The sequence below is a fragment of the Aspergillus lentulus genome, assembly GCF_001445615.1.
Source record: "Aspergillus lentulus DNA, contig: Alt16, strain: IFM 54703, whole genome shotgun sequence".
NCBI classification, from domain to species: domain Eukaryota; kingdom Fungi; phylum Ascomycota; class Eurotiomycetes; order Eurotiales; family Aspergillaceae; genus Aspergillus; species Aspergillus lentulus.
In genome coordinates, this window is record NW_028322113.1 from 3,725,667 (window position 1) to 3,744,017 (window position 18,351).

Sequence of the window (18,351 nt, forward strand, 5' to 3'; positions counted from 1 at the left end):
GGTGATCGTACTGACAGCTCGTTACACATGTAGGTCAAATGCAGGAACCCTCATCCTTTTCCAAGATGAATCCAGCAAAAGCACGTGTAACTGATGTTTCACAACAATGATCAATCATTCTCTCTTTCTCCAACGTTCCACAGTGGATGAATCCTTTCTTCCCTTTTCTTCTTCTTTTCAATCTGGTCTCTCCTCTTGGAATCTTTGTTTTGTCCACAGCGTATAGGCCAAAAACACGCCAACTTTTAATACCTCATGCATGAGATTCCGCAATCTCAGACCACGCCATTTCAGCGAATAACAGAGCGTGAGGTATGCCAAAAGGACAAGACATTCATTGGCAAAATCATGATGATGGATTGGAGAGATAGACCTACAGCAAAGAATCTTCTAGAGGACGAGTGGTTTCAAGAAGACGGAGAAGAATGATTCGAAGTTTATATTCCATATAATAACTGTATCTCCAGTGGAATGGACCATAGGGAAGGATGCCATTTCTTCGGATTCTTTGGAATTTGTCCATGAATATCTGTTTGGAGGTTACCGGAAGAGCGCTCACAGTCTCGCAGGCAGCTGTGACAGCACTATGTCCTCTGTGGACTTCTTGGGTGTTCTCAGTGTGTATTAGGAGCATGGCCTTGCACCACGCAGGGCTTGAAGTGTTCACCATTGGGCTCCAGAGTCGATCCAGGTTCCGCAGCGAAGGGGTTCTGTCCCGCCATCGAACGATTGCTCTGCTCTGTAAATCGTCTGGCCAGCTTGTGAACCTCTGCTTCCCTCGCCTTCAGACTGGAGATGCTGTCCTCCGCGCTCTAGGGCTCCTGGTCGCCATTGGGCCCGAGCTTACCCACCGCGCTCATGTCTGCGAGTTCGACGGCTCCAATAAGGCCCACTCAGAAAGTATGGACTGTAGTAAAGAAAGTAGCGCTGAAGTTGGAAGGGTAGAACATGGGTTGTCGGGGTGGGGTGTCTGTGTCAACTGCCATGAGCGGAGGACGCTACAAGAGAGCTTCATTATTAGATAAAATAGCATGGTGCCTAGTGTGCGGCCTCTTGACTTTCTACACTCCGAGCTCTGGCTGACCCGAGCTGCTTTTGTTTGTGATGAGTTTCCCCCTATCATCAACCATCTCTTGGTGGTTCACGTCAGCCACTGGGTACTTCTTGTCAGCCCATTTCCCCCTTGACACTTCACATCAGTCAAATCATCTCTTTCATCTATTGGCGATGCCAAGTGAAAGATTCTTATTTTTGTCTACCGTGCTGCATAAATTCTGACAACTGCACAGTCGAGATTGAGTTGTTTTTTGGCTGGAAGATCAACCTGCAGTAGTAACTCTCGTCATCCCTCTCCGCAGTCCACCGACTTTCTCGTTGCTGACCTCGTCTCAGTTCCCAAAGTGCAGCTGGCTATGGTATAGTTCATCTCTCCGAACATTGTCTTCTGCTTTTCAGTTCATTTCCTCTTTCTTCATCAATTGTTCATCGTAATAAGCAGCTCTAGACTCACAGGCGTGTGTCCTACATCCTGCTAATCTGCCAGAGGTCGAAGCAACAATGGTAACCCTTCACGCCGTCCAAGCCCATAATGCGGCTCTCACATCCCTAGCCTCAGGTGTCGTCGCGGTGTTTGGTAAGTTCATCTGGACCAATATTCCACGCTCTACGAGGAAACAATTGCTGCAAATATCTCTCTTTTGGAAGCCTCCAACCCGCTAATACCCTCCAGTCGGCGGTACCTCTGGTATCGCCCTCTCAACGGCCCTCGCCCTCACCCGTCACACCACATCACCCAAGATCTACCTCATCGGCCGCAGCGAGTCCGCCGCCGATGCTGCCATCGCCTCCATCAAAAGCATCAACCCGTCCGCCCAGCCAACCTTTCTCCAAGCCGACATATCCCTTCTCAAAAATGTCGACAGTGTGTGCGCCGAGCTCGCATCAAGGGAAAAATCAATTAACCTGCTTTTTATGACACCCGGATATTTGACCCTGAAAGGCCGTGACGAGACGGCCGAAGGTCTGGACCGAAAATTCGTGCTGCATTACTACGCGCGGATGCGCTTCATCACCAACTTGCTTCCTCAGTTGAGCGCAGCCGCTCAAGACCCCTCTGTCGACGCCAGCGCCAGACTATCCCGCGTAGTCTCCGTCCTAGACCCAATGGTCTCCGTCCGCGCCGGCGGCGCTGGCACCCTCGACTTCTCTGACCTTAGTCTGAAGCGCACCTTTAACCTGAAAAAATGCGGTTGGCACGCCAGCCTGATGGGTAATTTTTTCCTGGAAAGCATGGCGCAGCGATACCCGCATACCTCTTTCGTCCATGCGTACCCCTCTGGAGTGGCCACGGGCGTGATGCGTGAACTGCCAGCTGGACGAGTGCTGTCGGCTGTACTGACGCCGCTGTTGAAACCATTCATGGTCCCGCTCCATGAGAGTGGGGAGAGGCATTTGTTTGCGGCAACGAGTGGGAGGTTTCCCCCGAAAGCTGAGGGAGAGGGGAGGGGAGGGGATATCGCTGCTGGCAGCGATGGGACGAAGGGGAGTGGTTGCTACTGGTTGAATTGGGACAGTGAGGTGTTTCCACCAAACGAGAAAATACAGAGGACGAGGGTACAGGGCGCGGTGGAGAAGGTGATGCAGCACACAGAGGAGGTTTTCAAGCAGGTGTGCGAAGAGGGCAAGACGTACCCATGAATGCGTCGAGAGATTGCTCTGGGTCAGTCCCTGGGATGATTCAGATTGCAAGTTCAGCTCGTTTGGCAAGCAACACGCATAATACCACTCTGGGCTACGGCCGCGGATTTGTGGTGGCCATGCCCGGATGTCTTCTAGTTTGTTAATGGTATATAGTATTTAGTTCCTTTTTGAAGACTCCACCCACGCACATCAGAGGCTTGTCATAACCTCTGTAAGACAACTTGTGCTTCTTGGCTTAACAGACAGTAGGGTTATCTGGAAGCGATAAAGTGGACGCCAGGATCAAAGCCACTCATTCTGGACGTATCCAGTGATCTTTTTTTCGGATGTTACTGGAAGGAATTATTCCATATATCTGGCAAATATCCTTCAGAAAGGTTCCAGCAAGCTCTTGCACTTGGTGCCTGCAGGCGTTCTTCCATCTTCCACGTCGGAGATTGCGAATCTGAAGGTACATGGTTAGAAAAGACAGACGTGCAATTTTTTCTCGAGGGCCCTTGCAAAAATGAAACGAACTCCATGTGGTTTAAAGGTTAGGAAAGCATCCACTAGATCGGAATCAAGACTCTGCTAAAATAACCTGGTGGAGCATAGGTACGAGAGCCGGAGTGGCGGAATGATGGCCGAAAGAAGCTCAGCTGTGACCAGCTCTGCGGTCTGTATCTAGAGATGTGGTTTACTTATATTATTGGTAAAGAGACGAGCATCTTCGTCACTCGAATTTCTTGTCATTGACTGAGCAATGAGTTGTTTTGTTTCTTATGATCGATTTTTCTCTCTCTAGCTAGGTAGTCTCCACTAATATATATATCTCCCAGGAACATCAGTAAATCTCCAGAGATCATGTACTAAGCAGACAGTTGCAAATGCCACCAGATAATCTTGACATTCTAAGCAATACTTCCAGGTGACAGAGTTTTATGCTTATCGACAGTCAATCACCAAGACCACGAACATGTTCGTTGCCAAAGTCGATCGTGTTTCAGAGTTACTCCTGGACCGTACCAAAGACTCGGGCATCGTTTGACGATCTGCACTACTGTTTTATCACTGGTTGGTTGGAGGAAAAGCGCGCACCAAGTACCCAGTAAGGAGACGATCATCTTAATATTCTGTTGACACTGTAAATAGATGGATAGTGATGTATCCAATGTGTTGTATCTACAATAGGTGCGATCGGGTCTGGTTCAGGGGCCGATACTGCGCCGTGGTTGGAGCAAACTCTTTTTCTTTTTATCAATTGGGGAGATGACGAGTAACAAAACCAGAGATCCAGATACATCATACAGGGCTCAGCAGATGTGAATTGTGGATTCTCTAGAAGAACGTGCTAGAGATGCATAGCTTGATCGTGTCAATCTCGATCGAGGGGAGAATAATTAAAGGCTGGGGCTACAGAGAGTACCGAGACTCGACCGTGATTCGAGGGACTCGGGATACTGAAGGCATCAGCATAAATAACAGCGATAGTTGCAATGCATTATAGTTATATCAACTGAATGAAATTAGGCTTCATATTCGAAGAATCCAGCCTCCAAACTAATGGGCTCTAGTAGGTTTGTGTTCAGGCCCGTCGAGTGTGACGATCAGCAAGTTTTCCTGCCTGGGTGCCTGGACCTTTTGTTGCAGTCGGGACCCTTTTTCGTAGCTTCAATCTTTCCATCTTGATCGCTTCTCTACCAACCTTTCTCCCCTTTCGTCTTCTCACTCTCTCTTATATCTATTATTAAACTCTTTCTGCCGTTTCCTGCCATTCTCTCAATTGGTAAGCACCCCGCCATCTCCTTCAATTCTCTCTTTCCCCCCCCTTTGAACGGCGATTTTCTCCACATTTCTCTGGCAAGGGGAACTCCTGCTGGTTCTCCACAGCGCAATAATAATGCATCCACCGCTATCAAGGGGGGCAAGGCGGAGAAAATTAAACTCAAAGGAGAGGGGAAAGGGAAAAGAAGAAAAGAAGAAAGCAGACTGACGTTTTGCATTTTCAATGCTGATACTGAATTTGTTTACAATTCTAGGTTTCTTGTTGCGCTCCTGGCTCCAGCCATCGAGATCATGATCCCCTGTCACTGACGCTCTTTTCTGATTTAACGACGCACACTGACATCTCCCGTTACCTGATGTCCCTCCAGTCCTCGGATTGGCAAATTGGCACTCCTTAAAAATATCTCATACATCTCTACGAAAGCCGTGTCGATCACACGCATATTCTGGTATCTAAGTGTTCGCTCCTGGGAAATCGCACATTCCACACCTCGCAACCGTCCATACATATCCCTAGAGGCGAACACTCGCATGTAGCGGCCCCTCATTCCTTCGATCGGGAAGATATCACATTCTCAAATTCCGACCCGTTGCTCAATTCCATCGATTGGCGCACTGCCCCTCATTTCTCGACGGCCGTTGAAGACCACTGCGGGGCTTGCCCTGTGTCGCTCGTTTCATAGCAGATATGCCCTGGCGGCCTCTGCCTCGGATTGCCTTCGCCGTTGCCGTCTATCCTTTCCAGCCGTCGACAGCGGCCGACCTGCCGCTGGAGCTTGGCGATGAACTGTACATTATCGAGCAGGGGGGCCTCAATGGAGAATGGTGTCGGGGGTACCTGGTCGCGCCGCCGTCGATCCTGGCGGGTCTGACGAGCACCAAGGGCCAAACTCTCGAAGCGAGGGTTTTCTCTGGCATCTTCCCTCGCAATTGTGTGGAGATTCGGGAAGTGCTCGGCGACAGCGACGGACAGAAAACGCTGACCAATGGTGATCGATTGAGTGTCGACCGAGGAACCGATGATCCGGTGACAGACACCAGAAGCAGCATCGCTTACTCGCAGGATGACGAGCATCTGGCCGGGGAGGTATCGAATGTCATCATTGCCAAGAAGGGCAAACCCTCGCAGATCTTTATCCAGAGGCTCGAGGACGGTCAGGCAAGTCCGATCTCCGTCAACCACATCATCCAGACACCCTCGCTTCCTCATACGCCGGTGACGCCGGTGACGCTGACCCCTCGCGATCCGAATGCGCCCAAGCCAGCTGCCCCGGTTCCAATGCTCAAGATCGGTGACGAGACTCCTACCTCGTTGTCGGAGCCGCTGGTCGACGAGATCGCCTCATGTCTGCGCGAGTGGCATTCGACGAATCTCCATGAATTATTATTGGCGCGTCAATATGACGTGGTAGAAGAGATGTACAACCTCGTCCGAGAATTAGACTTTGCGCGGAGGCAGCTGTTGCACGATGTGTTGACCGCATACGAGAAGGAAGCATTGCGACAGGAAGTGGTCTGGAAGCTTGTCCGCGGTAACAAGATGCTAGGGGGGGAGGTGATCGTGCGAGACCCCGAGCAGAGCGGCCGATTATTGACGGGCGAGGATTCTGCTGTCCAATTGACCAAGCTCCAATCCGAGATGAGCATGTTGGATGAGAGCCCCATTCAGCACTCTGATACTGCATCGCTACATCATCTCCTCCTCGAGGTTAATGCTGTCTCCGGCAACTCCCCAGGTCCAGTCACTCTCGCCGTGCATCTCTGCTCCCAAACCGATGGTGGCGCCCCTAAGCCCCTGTCGGAGACATACTTGCTAGAGATCCCCTCCCCCGAGTCCTTCGCCAGCATGGGCCAAAGCAGCAAGTTGAAAACTCTCTTCACTGATTTATGCGCCACAGACATTGGAGATGGCTCGGCCAACGGTCCGAAACTATATCTCGTCGTTGAGGTGCGTGTGCCGGAGACGCCGGCAGTAGGCGCCCCTCTCCAGTCCAGACCCTCAATCTCCCGAGGTAGTTCCTCGGCTGCGAAATCGCCAACTTCTGCTGGCCAGCCGGGCAAGAACAGCCTTAGAACTCGCCGCAGTATGATCTGGAGCACGAAACCACGGGGCCTTCAGAGCGCCGAGCCAGGGAAGGAAACCTCTGCGGGGCCGCCCCAATCTTCGGAGAGTTCTTCCAGTACTAAAGACCGAGCCGATACGCAATCGTCAAAGTCATCTACGACGCTGCGCACTCTCGGGGTCGGTCTGCTGGAAGTATCGCAGATCCTTCGGCAAGAGAAAGACGCCGAGCAGATTGTCAACATCTGGTCTCCGTCGTCGTGGCTTGAAGAGGGCGAGGGCCATGTTGACGGGTTTGACGGGTTGGTACGCACGCTGCTCCCAAGCCCCAGCGGGAAATACGTGAGGTCTGAGCGCGCGGCTCGCATACATTTGCACATGTATCCATTCGTGGACTCGGATTCCGACGCCCTGGTTCGAAAGAACCCAACCATTATGCACAACGTGATCCAAACGAAGCGGATCGGCTTCTCTCAAGCGCCATCGAAACCCCGGTCCGACATATATGTGACCATTTCCCACGCTACCTTTCCCCCCGAAGCTCTTTTGTCACATCCTCAGGCGGGCCAGCTCCCGGTGCCAACGACTACGGGGCTTCGCAACCTGCAATTGACGCTCGAGGTGCGGGCGGCCTCGGGATCCCGCGTTGAGAAATGCATTTTGCCGTCGTCCAACAACTTAGCACACACCGCATGGCGGACTACGATTACGGAACGGGGCACGCCCTGGAACCAGACGATCCGTCTGAACGTGCCCACGGAGGACATACCAGGGGCTCATTTGATCATGAGCATTGCGGATGCTCCCGAGTTTCCTTTCGCCCTCGCATGGATGCCATTGTGGGACAACCAGGCATTTATCCGCGACGGTCCTCATTCTCTGCTGCTGCATGCATACGACAAGCACACGTCCAGCATCGAGAACGGCAAGGGTGCATACCTGTCCCTCCCATGGAGCTCACTCGGCAAGAACGAATCGGCCAAGGACGAAGCGATTACTGGGCCGCTGGCCACCCTGCGCTTGGAGACTTACCTCTGTAGCACTGAATACTCCCAGGACCAGGTAATTTTGAGCTTGCTGCATTGGAAGGACCGACCGGTAGATGAGGTCCTGGATACCTTGAAGAGGGTTCTCTTTGTGCCTGAGATTGAGATCGTCAAGCAGCTGAGCAGCGTGTTTGATGCGCTATTTGGAATCCTGGTGGAGAATGCGGGAAATGAGGAATATGAAGACCTGATATTTAACAATCTTGTGACAGTTCTTGGAATCGTCCATGATCGACGGTTCAACCTTGGCCCCCTTGTTGACCACTATGCGGACAAGCAATTTAATTTTCCCTTCGCTACCCCCTGCCTGATGCGAAGCTATCTCCGTCTCCTTCAGGCTAGTGCCGATGTGCAACAGTCGCGGAGTCTGCGTGCCACATTCAAAGTCGGCAGACATGTCCTCAAGTTCATCATCAATGCCAGGCAGCAGCAAAAGGCCAAGGAGGAAGGCATCGGCATCACTCGCGTCCAGTCCACTTTCAACCGGGACTTGCACACCATCTTCAAATCGCTGGAAGTGCTGATGAGGAATCCGTCACCCACCATGGTTGGCAGCAAGACGCTTGTCGTGCAGCATTTCCACACGTGGCTTCCGGAGCTATCCAAAGTCATTAGCAAAGACGAGATCATCATGATTGCTCTCAGCTTTATGGACTCTTGCAGCGACGTCAAAGGTCTTCTGGTGCTGTACAAGTTAGTCCTGATCCAGCACTACACGCAGCTGGAGATATTCGAATCTGGCTCAGAGAGACGGACTTTGATCTCCAGTTGCATTGGCTGGCTGGCACCGTACTGGGGAGCCACCGGATCCATCACCGACCAATATCGCGATCAGGTTCGGTTGAGCTGTGCGATCGTGGCACAGCTTCTGAAGCAGCCAGATCCGTTGTTGTACGGTTTCATGCCACAGATCGTCTCATCATACTATTCAATCATACCGGATGGCGTTGAGGAGACCAGCTATTTGTCTCTACTCTTCAGCAAGTCGTTCCCGTTCCAGGTCAAGGCCTCAAAAACCAGCCAGAAATTCGATGAGGCGCTGGTCGAATTGTCGGCGATTATGGCTGCCACAGCAACGATCCCCAAGCCGAAGAAGCCGTCGCTCAAGGGTCTGGAACTTGCTACATTTATTTCCCAGGCATTGGAGGTTCACAATTCGATTTTGAACTGCGAAGCGTATCCTGAGAGTTGGTTCAGTGTGCATGTGTACAATCACCGAGCTACCGTAAAGAGTCTGGAATACCTCGCTACGCTACTGACCAGCAAGTTTTTGCCCGCGCCGGATGATGCCGAGAGCTTTGATACGAGGCTGTGGGAGAGCTTCTTCATGACTTTGCTCAAGGTTGTGTCCAGTGATGCACTGGCCTTGGAAACATTCCCCGAGCAGAAACGAAGGGCCGTCTGGAAGATCGCAGGCGACGTACGTGAGCAGGGAGCTGAGCTGCTGCGCTCCAGCTGGGAGGCCATCGGCTGGGAAACGACAGATGAGGACCGGGAACGGTATGGGCTGCGCAAGCTCGGCGGCTACCAGGTTCAATATGTGCCCGGCCTCGTGGCGCCTATCATCGGACTCTGCCTCAGTGTACACGAGGGATTACGGCATGTCGCGGTGGAAATCTTACGGACCATGATTCTGAGCGAATGGGGTCTGAACCAAGAGCTTTCCATCGTCGAAACCGAAATCATATCCAGCCTGGACCATCTCTTCAAAACAAAGAAGATGAACGAGAGCATTATCCAGAAGCTGTTCGTCAGCGAACTCCTCGAATACTTTGAGGGCTGCGCTGCCTTTGACGAGGACCTCTCCGATGCCGTCAAAGGTCTCATCGCGACCGTCGACGAACTTTTGGATCTGTTTGTCGCATCACAGAGCGGGTCGATGGCCGAAAGTATGCATACATTGAGGTTGATGGAGTATATGAAGGATATGGGCCGGGAAGACATCTTCATTCGCTATGTGCATGAATTAGCGGACGTACAGGCGGCGGCGGGCAACTTCACCGAAGCCGGTCTTGCCCTCCAGTTCCACGCGGATCTCTACGATTGGGACCCGAGGCGAACAGTTCCCGAGGTGCTTGACCCTCCGTTCCCCGAGCAGACGTCGTTCGACCGCAAGGAATCGCTGTACTTTGCCATCATCCAGCATTTCGAGGATGCCAGGGCCTGGGCCCATGCGCTTGTCTGCTACAAAGAGCTTGCGGAGCAGTATGAACATACAGTGATGGATTTTGCTAAGCTTTCGCGCGCGCAAAGCTCGATGGCCAAGATCCATGAATCCATTGCCAAGGAGGAGAAGCAGTTCCCTCGCTATTTCCGTGTGGTCTACAAGGGGCTCGGGTTCCCACCTACCTTGAGGGACAAGGAGTTCATCTTCGAGGGCGCACCAAATGAAAGAATGGCTAGCTTTGTTGATCGAATGCAGAGAGAGCATCCTGCGGCGCAGATAGTCTCTTCTGGCGAGGTGCAAGACTACGAAGGTCAATTCTTGCAGATCACCTCTGTCAGCGCGCACCGGGACATGACGCATCCGGTCTTCCAACGGTCGAAAATTCCACAGGCCGTCAGGGATCATCTTTTGATCTCCGAACCTTCTCAGTTCTCTTCGACGTTGAAGAGACACGTCCGCGGCACGGAAGTGCGGGAGCAATGGGTGGAAAAGACGATCTTTACGACCGCCGAGCCGTTCCCGAACATTCTCCGCAGGAGTGAGATTGTCGCTGTGGAGGAGGTTGCGCTGTCCCCGCTGCAGACGGCGGTCGAGCGAACGTGGCGAAAGACGCAGGAACTGTTGTTGCTCGAGCGACGAGCTGCCTCGGGCGAGGATCAGGGCCTGTCCAGTCTGACGGAGGCGCTGCAGCAGCTGCTTGACCTCAACTCTTCTTCGGCCAGTTGCGTGGCCCTCTATCGTCAATTTCTGGCGGAAGCTGACGAGGACGACACTGAAAAGGTCGAGGAGTCGGCGGACCTGATGAAGAATGCTCTGGCCGTAGCTCTCATCGACCACGCCTTGGCCATTAAACATGCTCTTGCGTTGTATGCCCGTCCGGCGCATCAGGCCACGCAAGCCGAACTCATGCGTCAATTCGAGGAAGCCTTTGCCCCGGAACTCGCCTCTCTCAGTCCCATGGCGGCCGAGAGCCCGGCAACCCAACGCCAGTCTCCGATCTCCGCAGAAAGCCGGCAAAAGCAGTCGCAGTCGCGCTCTATCAGTCCGCGCCACCACGTGCGCAAGCCTTCGGAGAAACCGTCCGTCAGCCAACGGATCAGCATTATGAACCCTTTCAAGCGAGCGAACCACGCACCGAACGGGTCAGTGGCCACAGTGATTGACATGAAGGCGGAGGAAAAAGACCATGACGACGATACTGCCACGATCCACAGTCGAACCACCGCTCAGTCCGGGACGACTCATACGAAACGCCGGAGCTTTTTCGGGGAGATGGTCCACAAGCACGGCTCATCCATTGCCGCCTCTACGGAGGACGTACAAGAACAGCTATCGAGAAGCGGTTCTCGCTCGCAGGATAACCGCAGTCGAAGCGGGTCCCAACACCACGGGCCGTCTGGAGACGATTCTATTACCAACATCAAAGGGGGCGGAGTGGTCAGAGCCACTTCTGTCAGAGACAACCACTCGGTACGGTCTCCCGATCGCAGTCAGGTCGGATCGCCCGGCGGCCATTCATATAGCCAGTCTCACAGCGGAGGCGTCCGCGACTCTGTGATGAAGAGGTTGAGCCTCTTCAAGGGAGTGGGTCGCAAGACCAGTCGTCTGGAGATCCGACCCGAGACGAACGGCGTTCTTCATGAAGAATAATCAATCCTTATCATAATGTCTGGACATTACTCCTTTCTTTTTCGTCTGTCAGTTATATGCATCTGCAGACGAGCAGGCAATATGCATTGAGCGTTACTTTTACGCAGCTGTGATCATTCTTTCTACCTTTTCTACGTGGATATACTTGTTTTCGTCTTTTTTGTCATGATTGATACCTTCCCTAGATACCTCTGCAATTATAGCAAGATATAATGGATTGTCTTGGCTGCTTTAGAAACAACTATACCCGTATATATACTGGGGTCAGGAAGCAACCGGTAAATCCAAATCCACCACCCACGGCGCATTCACAGCCCTATATCTTTCATTGAGCACACTGGCATTCACAAACAGCGTCTCCTCCCCAAACCGCAGCGGCCGCCCCGAGTCAGCGCTAACATCCACATACGCCCCTCGCTCCTCACGTACCCTATCCTCATCACACACCACCTTCGTCCCTCCCAACGTCGTATCCGCTCTCCACTCCCCTCGCAGCGCACCATACCCCTCATGAATATGCCCAAAGACATGCACCCGCGGCCTCGCCCGCTTCACAGCAGCAAACAACCCTTCGCAACCTACACTCCCGCCGTTCACAACCGTATCAAGCACCCCCGCCGGCGGACCATGCGTGATCATGATATCCACAGAAGGGAAGTCGGGGACTACGCTCGCGCCTGCTACTGCAGCATCTGCTCCCTCCGGAAGGGGATTATATCTATCCCTGCCCCGGGGATACGCAAACGCCCACCCACAAAACTCCGGCGTATACGGCGAGGCAAACACCCTCACCTTCGCCCCTGTACTCAGAGTAAAACAATACAGTCCTTCATCCAAGTAGCGTATCCCTGCGTCGTAAGCTTCAGGACCGCAATACAGCTGCTTTATGGCTGCGGGATCCTCGCGTCCGGACCGGGTCTTGAAACTTGTCGCCGGGAGAGCGGCGTAGTATTCCTCGTCGAGGGTGATGTCGTGGTTGCCGGCGATGATGAGTTTGAGTTCTGCCGGGTGGGATTTGAGGACCGCCAGGGTGGTGGTGTGTTCTTTGTAGCTGCCGATGGTTGTGAGGTCGCCAGAGTGGATGAGGATGTGCGCTATTGGGAGGGGGTGCCGGTAGGGGTGCGGGGTGGGAGGGGGGTAAGGGGGTGTGTTGTGGGTGTCTGATATCAGAAGGAGGCGGGTTTTTATTGTTTTATTGTTCATTTTGTTTTCCATGAACTGTAGTCGGTGGATAGTTGAGGAGTGTGTAGATGTGTTGTAGTTGGGGAGTGAAGATGGGTTGTTGAGTTGTAGTTCAAAGGTTGCATGGGCAGAGTCATTCTGGTTGCCTGGTGTTGTACGTCAGATGGAAACGTTCTACTGGACTAACCATTAAACTATTGAACAACGTAAGGATCATCCCATTGATTGACAGCTCAGAGCTCTACAGACATTGCATATGCCGATGCCCAGATCATGATATTTTCTGGAAAACATTGCTGAAACTCCGAAACCACCCTTTTACACGACACGCAAGCGCAATACCCCAAATAAATTTTTCTTTTTACTTGCGGATAGCACGCTGGTAGAAAGCCAGCTCGTCACCCTCCAGGATGTAACCGTCGACACGACCGCTCTGGCCGGGGCGGGAGGCGATGACGGCGTACAGACGACCAGACTCGAACTGCTTCTCGATGGCGGACTCGACCTTGCCGTGGTCGGCGAAGCGAGCAGCCTGCTTCTTCACGACGCTGTTGCTCTTCTTCTCGGTGGTGGTCTCGGCGGTCTTCTGCTGGCGTCTCCGGCCGATGGGCTGGCCGTAGTGAGCCTCGTACCATTGTCTGAAGGGAGCGGCATCAATCTGAACGACGGCGGACTTGGTCAGGGTGTTGGTGCGGACCAGTTCGTTGTTGGAGGGGTGGTAGGCCACAACGATGACACGGGTCTTGCGGGAAATGCCCTCGGAACCCCACGAGAAGTTGCCCGACTCGAGACGGAGGGCACGGAACTTGCGGTTACCACCACGGGTGCGGACAAGGTGGATTCTCTTAGCACCGATACGGGTGTTGGCGGGCTGGCGACCCTTCTCGAACGCCCTGCAGATCGTCAGATTGAGTTGTGCAAAGCATGTCAAAACAAAGGATGACTGTGGTCATACCTCTTCTTGCGGTAGGTGGCCCTCTTCGCACCGGTGGCCGAACGCTTGTGGCGGGAGTCGCGTGAGATACCCATGTTTGCGGTTGATGTAGGGAACTATCGCAAATCCAGTCAGCCAGGCAACTCGGGTCTCCTGCGTCTGCCTTCAATTTCTTCCGTTCGTAGAAGTCCAAGTCGTGATATCAAGTGCTCGCAAGAGTCTTCAAACCAATCAATGTCGAACCAACAGTCGTAAACCAGCAGTCGTCAACCAAGTAGACGAATTATTCTTCGAAGGAAAGCCGAATTGCGCTGTCTTGATGTATCGTTGTCTTCTGTTGCCTTTTCCGACTCAAATTTGACCGAATCGCCAACGAACTGTCACGAACACCGACGACCAAACTCTCGAAAGTCGGAAGAAATTGAAAAGACAGAATGCAGACAAGCAACAGGTTGAAACTCACCTCTAACTCTGCAGCCCTTCACCAGGAACGCAGCGGGCAAGGGTCGTTGGGTTGTCGTGGAGTTGATGTTGCTGGTCGTCGACGCTCGGGAATTTCGCAGTGTGGCTCACTGGCTCTTGGCTCGCTTGTCGATTCTTGCCCTACCCCAAAGTGCGCGCTAGCCTAAATGGGGTTGACACGTGACTACCAGTAGGACTCCACTAGAATAGCATTGGATAATTCCAACTCTAGGGAAAGATGAAATTATGATCGAGCATACCTCTCTAAGCTAAACTAGATAGATACTCTGTCAATCAATCCCTCCGCTCCCTCTTCATCCGCTCCTCCCTCACCATCTCATCAAACCGCCGCCACACCGGAAACCCCTCCACAAAATTCGACACAATCCACGCAAACCACAACCCAGACGCAACCCGCACCCCATGCGGCCTCAACCTCTTAACCGCCAACAGCGTCGCCTCCACCAAATGCGCGCCTAGCAATAACCCAACCACCACCGGCGCAACATCGTAGCAGAACCGCGTAAGCACCGGATACCGGTCCAAGCCCACCATCTCGTAGAACACACTCCCCGGCAGGAAATTGCTCCGCCGACCAAACACCACCAGCGTAGCGACCACCAGGACTAGCGAGACGATCTGGAGTCCGTGAGGGGGGCGGTACTCGCGGATGGTAATGTCGGAGAGGCCGAGGCGCTGCAGGGAGTCCTCGTGCATGGCGACGACGCGGGCGCGGGCTTCGGCAAAGGAGGTCATGGGGGGGTTGATGGGGACGCTGTAGCGGGTTCCTTTCGCGGTGATCAGGAGGTCGGAGAGGGAGATGTCCTGGAGGATGGCGGGTTGGGCAAAGTGGGCGGAGACGTCGCAGTAGGCGCGTAGGTAGAGAGAGAGCGTGTCTGCATGGTTGGTGTTCATGTGCTTGATGATGAAGGACTTGGTGGGTGCAGGTGCATCGGTTGCCATTTCGTCTCTCGTCTGAGGCTTATTGCTTGGATTTGTTCAGCGGATGAGGTGTCGAGTGTTGATGGTTGACTCCTTATCTAGTAGACTCTAGAGATGATCAGCGACCTACCTCGGCAGATTGACTGCGTTTGTTGATGCATGTGTAGCACTTACCCAGGTCAGGTTTGAGATTTGCACGGTTGCACCATTACAGACCCTAAAGAGTCGGTTTGCAATAGACCTGTGGTCAATTGATGTTGACAACTTTGTCGCATGATGCGATCCCAATATATATCACGTGAGCGATGGGCGTCGACATATATTTAAGACTCAAACCATAGTACAGCTTCAAGTGTAAGCATTCAATTTGTCGAGATCTCATTTGTGACCTTCGAGCTGATGAGGCAATCATTACATTTATAGACAGGGGATCATTGATTTCAATTGTCGCTAGTCCTACGTCCAGTACTTGGCAAGGACTACTCTGGAAGACATTGACATCCCATACTTTATTGAATTGACGCATACGCTAAGATATCATAAACATTCATAGTGACACCAGTTCAACACAAAGGATCACGCTGAGTATTAAAAGGGTAACCAGACTCTATTGACAACATGACAAAGTAAAGCTATCCAATCGTGACGGATCATCATGGCTCGTGAGGATGACAGGGCAGTATGGCTGCCAGGCAAGAATAATTACGCACTGCATCGAGCGTCAACTCCTGTTCGAATTGAGCGAATGAATGGAATATCAGGGGGCAACAGGGGAACATACATCAAAGCCAGCGTCAGATCACCGTGGATATGAGCCTTGAGCTCGACCTCGATCTCGAGATTCAGCTCCAGCTTGAGCTTCATGCCTTCTTCGTCGTCCAGACTCGACCCTTGCTTCTCTTGTGGTATCACGTTCATCGACCCGTTCTGGGAGAGGGATTGGTTGCCGCCGGCGGGTTGGTATGGTTGCATTGCCTTGCCGGAGGCGACTTGGTTATCGTAGTCTTCATCGTCGTCATCATACTCATCAGAATAAAAGTCATCTTCGTCGGAGTAGTCCTCGTCATCTGCTTCTTCTACGGCGTCTGGTTGTCTGCTTCGTTGTTGTTGTTGTTGTTGTTGTTGTTGTTGTTGTTGTTGTTGTTGTTGGCGCTGACGACGTTTCGCCTGAGCCTTGGGATCCTCTGCTTCTGCTTCATCGCCGGAGACCTCGTAGTCGTCAGTTTCGTAGTCTTCATCGGAGTAATCGTCTGAGTAGTCATCCGAGTTATCGTCTTGCTGGAGGGTTGGCTGCTTTTGCTGCTCCTTCGTTTTCTCTGCGGTGGCCATTTTGTATATTTTCGAGGCAGGAGAGGTATATAGTTACTGTCAAGTATATAGTCACAATCAAGACTGTCAAGGTGGGAACAGAATGGAAAGCAGAATAGAATGACTTAGTCAACAGTTAAAAGGAAGAAGAAAAGTAGTATGTTACTCGAGAATAAACCAGTCTACGCATAGACAAGCCTACACCACGCATCGTCATCATCAACAGGATAAGCGGTGATACTTGATCGGAGCCGAGAAGCCACCTACGCGATGGAGCCGGGCCCCTGGACGTGCCGTGCATGACGTTACGGCATCATTATCCTGTCGGTTTCATAATATAATTGGATACTACCGACTCAGAATAATTATGACTAACTGGTATCTAGGTAATAATTACTTTAGTATGATATGAGACGGGATCCGCCCACCCCTTCTGTATACCTCAAGGGACTCCGCTTGTACGATGTATCCATGGACCAGAAAAAGGTCAGACTTGCTATGACAGCAGAAGAATTTTCGCGTGCTCGGTACCATTCGATTTGTTCTGTGGTACAAAGTATTATCATTCCAATATCCACGGCTGAGTCTGCCGTCAATTTCCCTCTACAGTAACAGAGGGATACTAGGACACGTACTCGAGTAACAACAGCAATGTAGTCTGACGTCGAGTGGCGTCATTATACGCTTCATATATCCGTTTTATCCTCTCTACTATAATAATAGCACCAAGTGGAGCAGCCAACCACACTATCTCGTGCCAAAATTCTCCGAGCGTCTCGCTATTGATTCGCTTGACTTTATCCATCCTGACATCTGGCGCTACTCCAGACACTATGACTAGCTTGGACTTGGACTGGAGTAAACTAGTACGTACGTTGTACAGCCCTGCATCTAGACGTCATACTGAACAATCTCTTGTTTAAGCTCTGTATCCATATGGGGTGTATGTGTGTAATGTATGATGGGTATCCAATCTATCTCAGTCCAAGATGACGCCGAACCAGTCTCTCTACCTGTCATGTCCAGCAACTGACGTACGAGGCGGACTGCCCGGTTTCCCTCCACCCCTACTCTGTCCCAATCATCTCATCCATATAAACGACCCCCGGACCAAGACAAGACCAAGAGTATAAACACTGTCATCCCCTCCATCTTCCCATCATTCTAGTCTTTTTTTCTTTCTTCCACCATGTCCGATCAGGAAAACAACAGTCGTCCTTCTAGTCCGACCCGCAACCCAACCCAGACAGAAGACGGTGCCCCTCCCACACCTAAGACAGATACCCAGACACCCACCAAGAAGCCTCCAAAGCTCGGCAAGAAGAAGCAGCAGCAGCAGCAGCAGGAGTCGAAGCCTGAGCCTCAACCAGAACCAGCACAAGAACAAGAACAACAAGAAGAAAACAAAGAGGATCCTCCAGACAACACCAAGGAAGACCCTCAACCTCAAGAAGATACCAACAACGCCAACGCCAACGGCGAAGCCACAGAACAAGACCAAGAGCAAGAACAACCACAACAACAACAAGAACAACCCCGCCCCCGCAGGAGAAAACCTCAACCTCAACGCTACCGCCCCGACTCAGACACAGAAAGCATCCCCCGCCCCGAAATGGACAACAACAACGCCGCCATGGAGAAGCCCCGCCGCCGCCGCCAGCGTCCCCAGATGCAGCAGCAGCAGCAGCAACAAGACGGCGGCCCACTTGGCGGCCTCGGCGGCGTGAACCAGGTCGGCGATCTCGTGCAGAACACCGCAGGCAACGCACTGAACGGAGTGACGGGGTCAGCGGGCAAGGCTGTCGGCGGGCTGCTGGGTGGAAACAAAGAGGAGAAAGAGGATGGGCGAGACGAGCAGTTGCGGCTAAGGCTGGATCTGAATCTGGATATTGAGGTGCAGCTCAAGGCGAAGATTCATGGTGATTTGACGTTGGGATTATTGTATGTCTCCTTCCCTTTTCCTTTGCCTCATGACATGAGGAATGTGGGTGCTAACATGTGTGTAGGAACTGATTATTTCTCTCGTCTTCTTCGTTTCCTCTGGTTTGTTGCTGATGCAAAACTAGACTGTTATGTTATGATGGTATCATGTCGTCTTGATTTGACTTGATTGATTGCTTCGCTGGAGCTGTTG

The 18,351-nt window shown here is 52.3% G+C and overlaps 7 protein-coding genes across 7 annotated transcripts; 3 read left to right on the forward strand and 4 right to left on the reverse strand.

Moving 5' to 3' along the window:
- Positions 1 to 632: 632 nt before the first annotated feature.
- Positions 633 to 2,697, forward strand: ALT_8669 (uncharacterized protein; the record flags this gene model as incomplete). Its single annotated transcript, XM_033557853.2, has 3 exons — positions 633 to 900; positions 1,544 to 1,633; positions 1,730 to 2,697. The coding sequence occupies 3 exons, from the start codon at positions 633 to 635 to the stop codon at positions 2,695 to 2,697; spliced, it is 1,326 nt and encodes a 441-aa protein (XP_033413744.2).
- Positions 2,698 to 5,152: 2,455 nt separating this feature from the next.
- ALT_8670 (guanine nucleotide exchange factor DCK1) lies at positions 5,153 to 11,389 on the forward strand (the record flags this gene model as incomplete). Its single annotated transcript, XM_033557852.2, has 1 exon — positions 5,153 to 11,389. The coding sequence occupies one exon, from the start codon at positions 5,153 to 5,155 to the stop codon at positions 11,387 to 11,389; it is 6,237 nt and encodes a 2,078-aa protein (XP_033413743.2).
- A 264-nt stretch (positions 11,390 to 11,653) lies between these two features.
- Positions 11,654 to 12,592, reverse strand: ALT_8671 (metallophosphatase domain-containing protein; the record flags this gene model as incomplete). The annotated part of the gene is made up of 1 exon (XM_033557851.2): positions 11,654 to 12,592. One exon carries the CDS (start codon positions 12,590 to 12,592, stop codon positions 11,654 to 11,656), a length of 939 nt encoding a protein of 312 aa, XP_033413742.2.
- Positions 12,593 to 12,932: 340 nt separating this feature from the next.
- Positions 12,933 to 13,600, reverse strand: ALT_8672 (40S ribosomal protein eS8; the record flags this gene model as incomplete). The annotated part of the gene is made up of 2 exons (XM_033557850.2): positions 12,933 to 13,464; positions 13,527 to 13,600. The coding sequence occupies 2 exons, from the start codon at positions 13,598 to 13,600 to the stop codon at positions 12,933 to 12,935; spliced, it is 606 nt and encodes a 201-aa protein (XP_033413741.1).
- A 661-nt stretch (positions 13,601 to 14,261) lies between these two features.
- On the reverse strand, positions 14,262 to 14,930 carry ALT_8673 (DUF2470 domain-containing protein; the record flags this gene model as incomplete). Its single annotated transcript, XM_033557849.2, has 1 exon — positions 14,262 to 14,930. The coding sequence occupies one exon, from the start codon at positions 14,928 to 14,930 to the stop codon at positions 14,262 to 14,264; it is 669 nt and encodes a 222-aa protein (XP_033413740.2).
- A 681-nt stretch (positions 14,931 to 15,611) lies between these two features.
- ALT_8674 (uncharacterized protein) lies at positions 15,612 to 16,238 on the reverse strand (the record flags this gene model as incomplete). Its single annotated transcript, XM_089600455.1, has 1 exon — positions 15,612 to 16,238. One exon carries the CDS (start codon positions 16,236 to 16,238, stop codon positions 15,612 to 15,614), a length of 627 nt encoding a protein of 208 aa, XP_089455348.1.
- Positions 16,239 to 17,406: 1,168 nt separating this feature from the next.
- On the forward strand, positions 17,407 to 18,230 carry ALT_8675 (uncharacterized protein; the record flags this gene model as incomplete). The annotated part of the gene is made up of 2 exons (XM_033557847.2): positions 17,407 to 18,158; positions 18,224 to 18,230. The coding sequence occupies 2 exons, from the start codon at positions 17,407 to 17,409 to the stop codon at positions 18,228 to 18,230; spliced, it is 759 nt and encodes a 252-aa protein (XP_033413738.2).
- Positions 18,231 to 18,351: the final 121 nt, after the last annotated feature.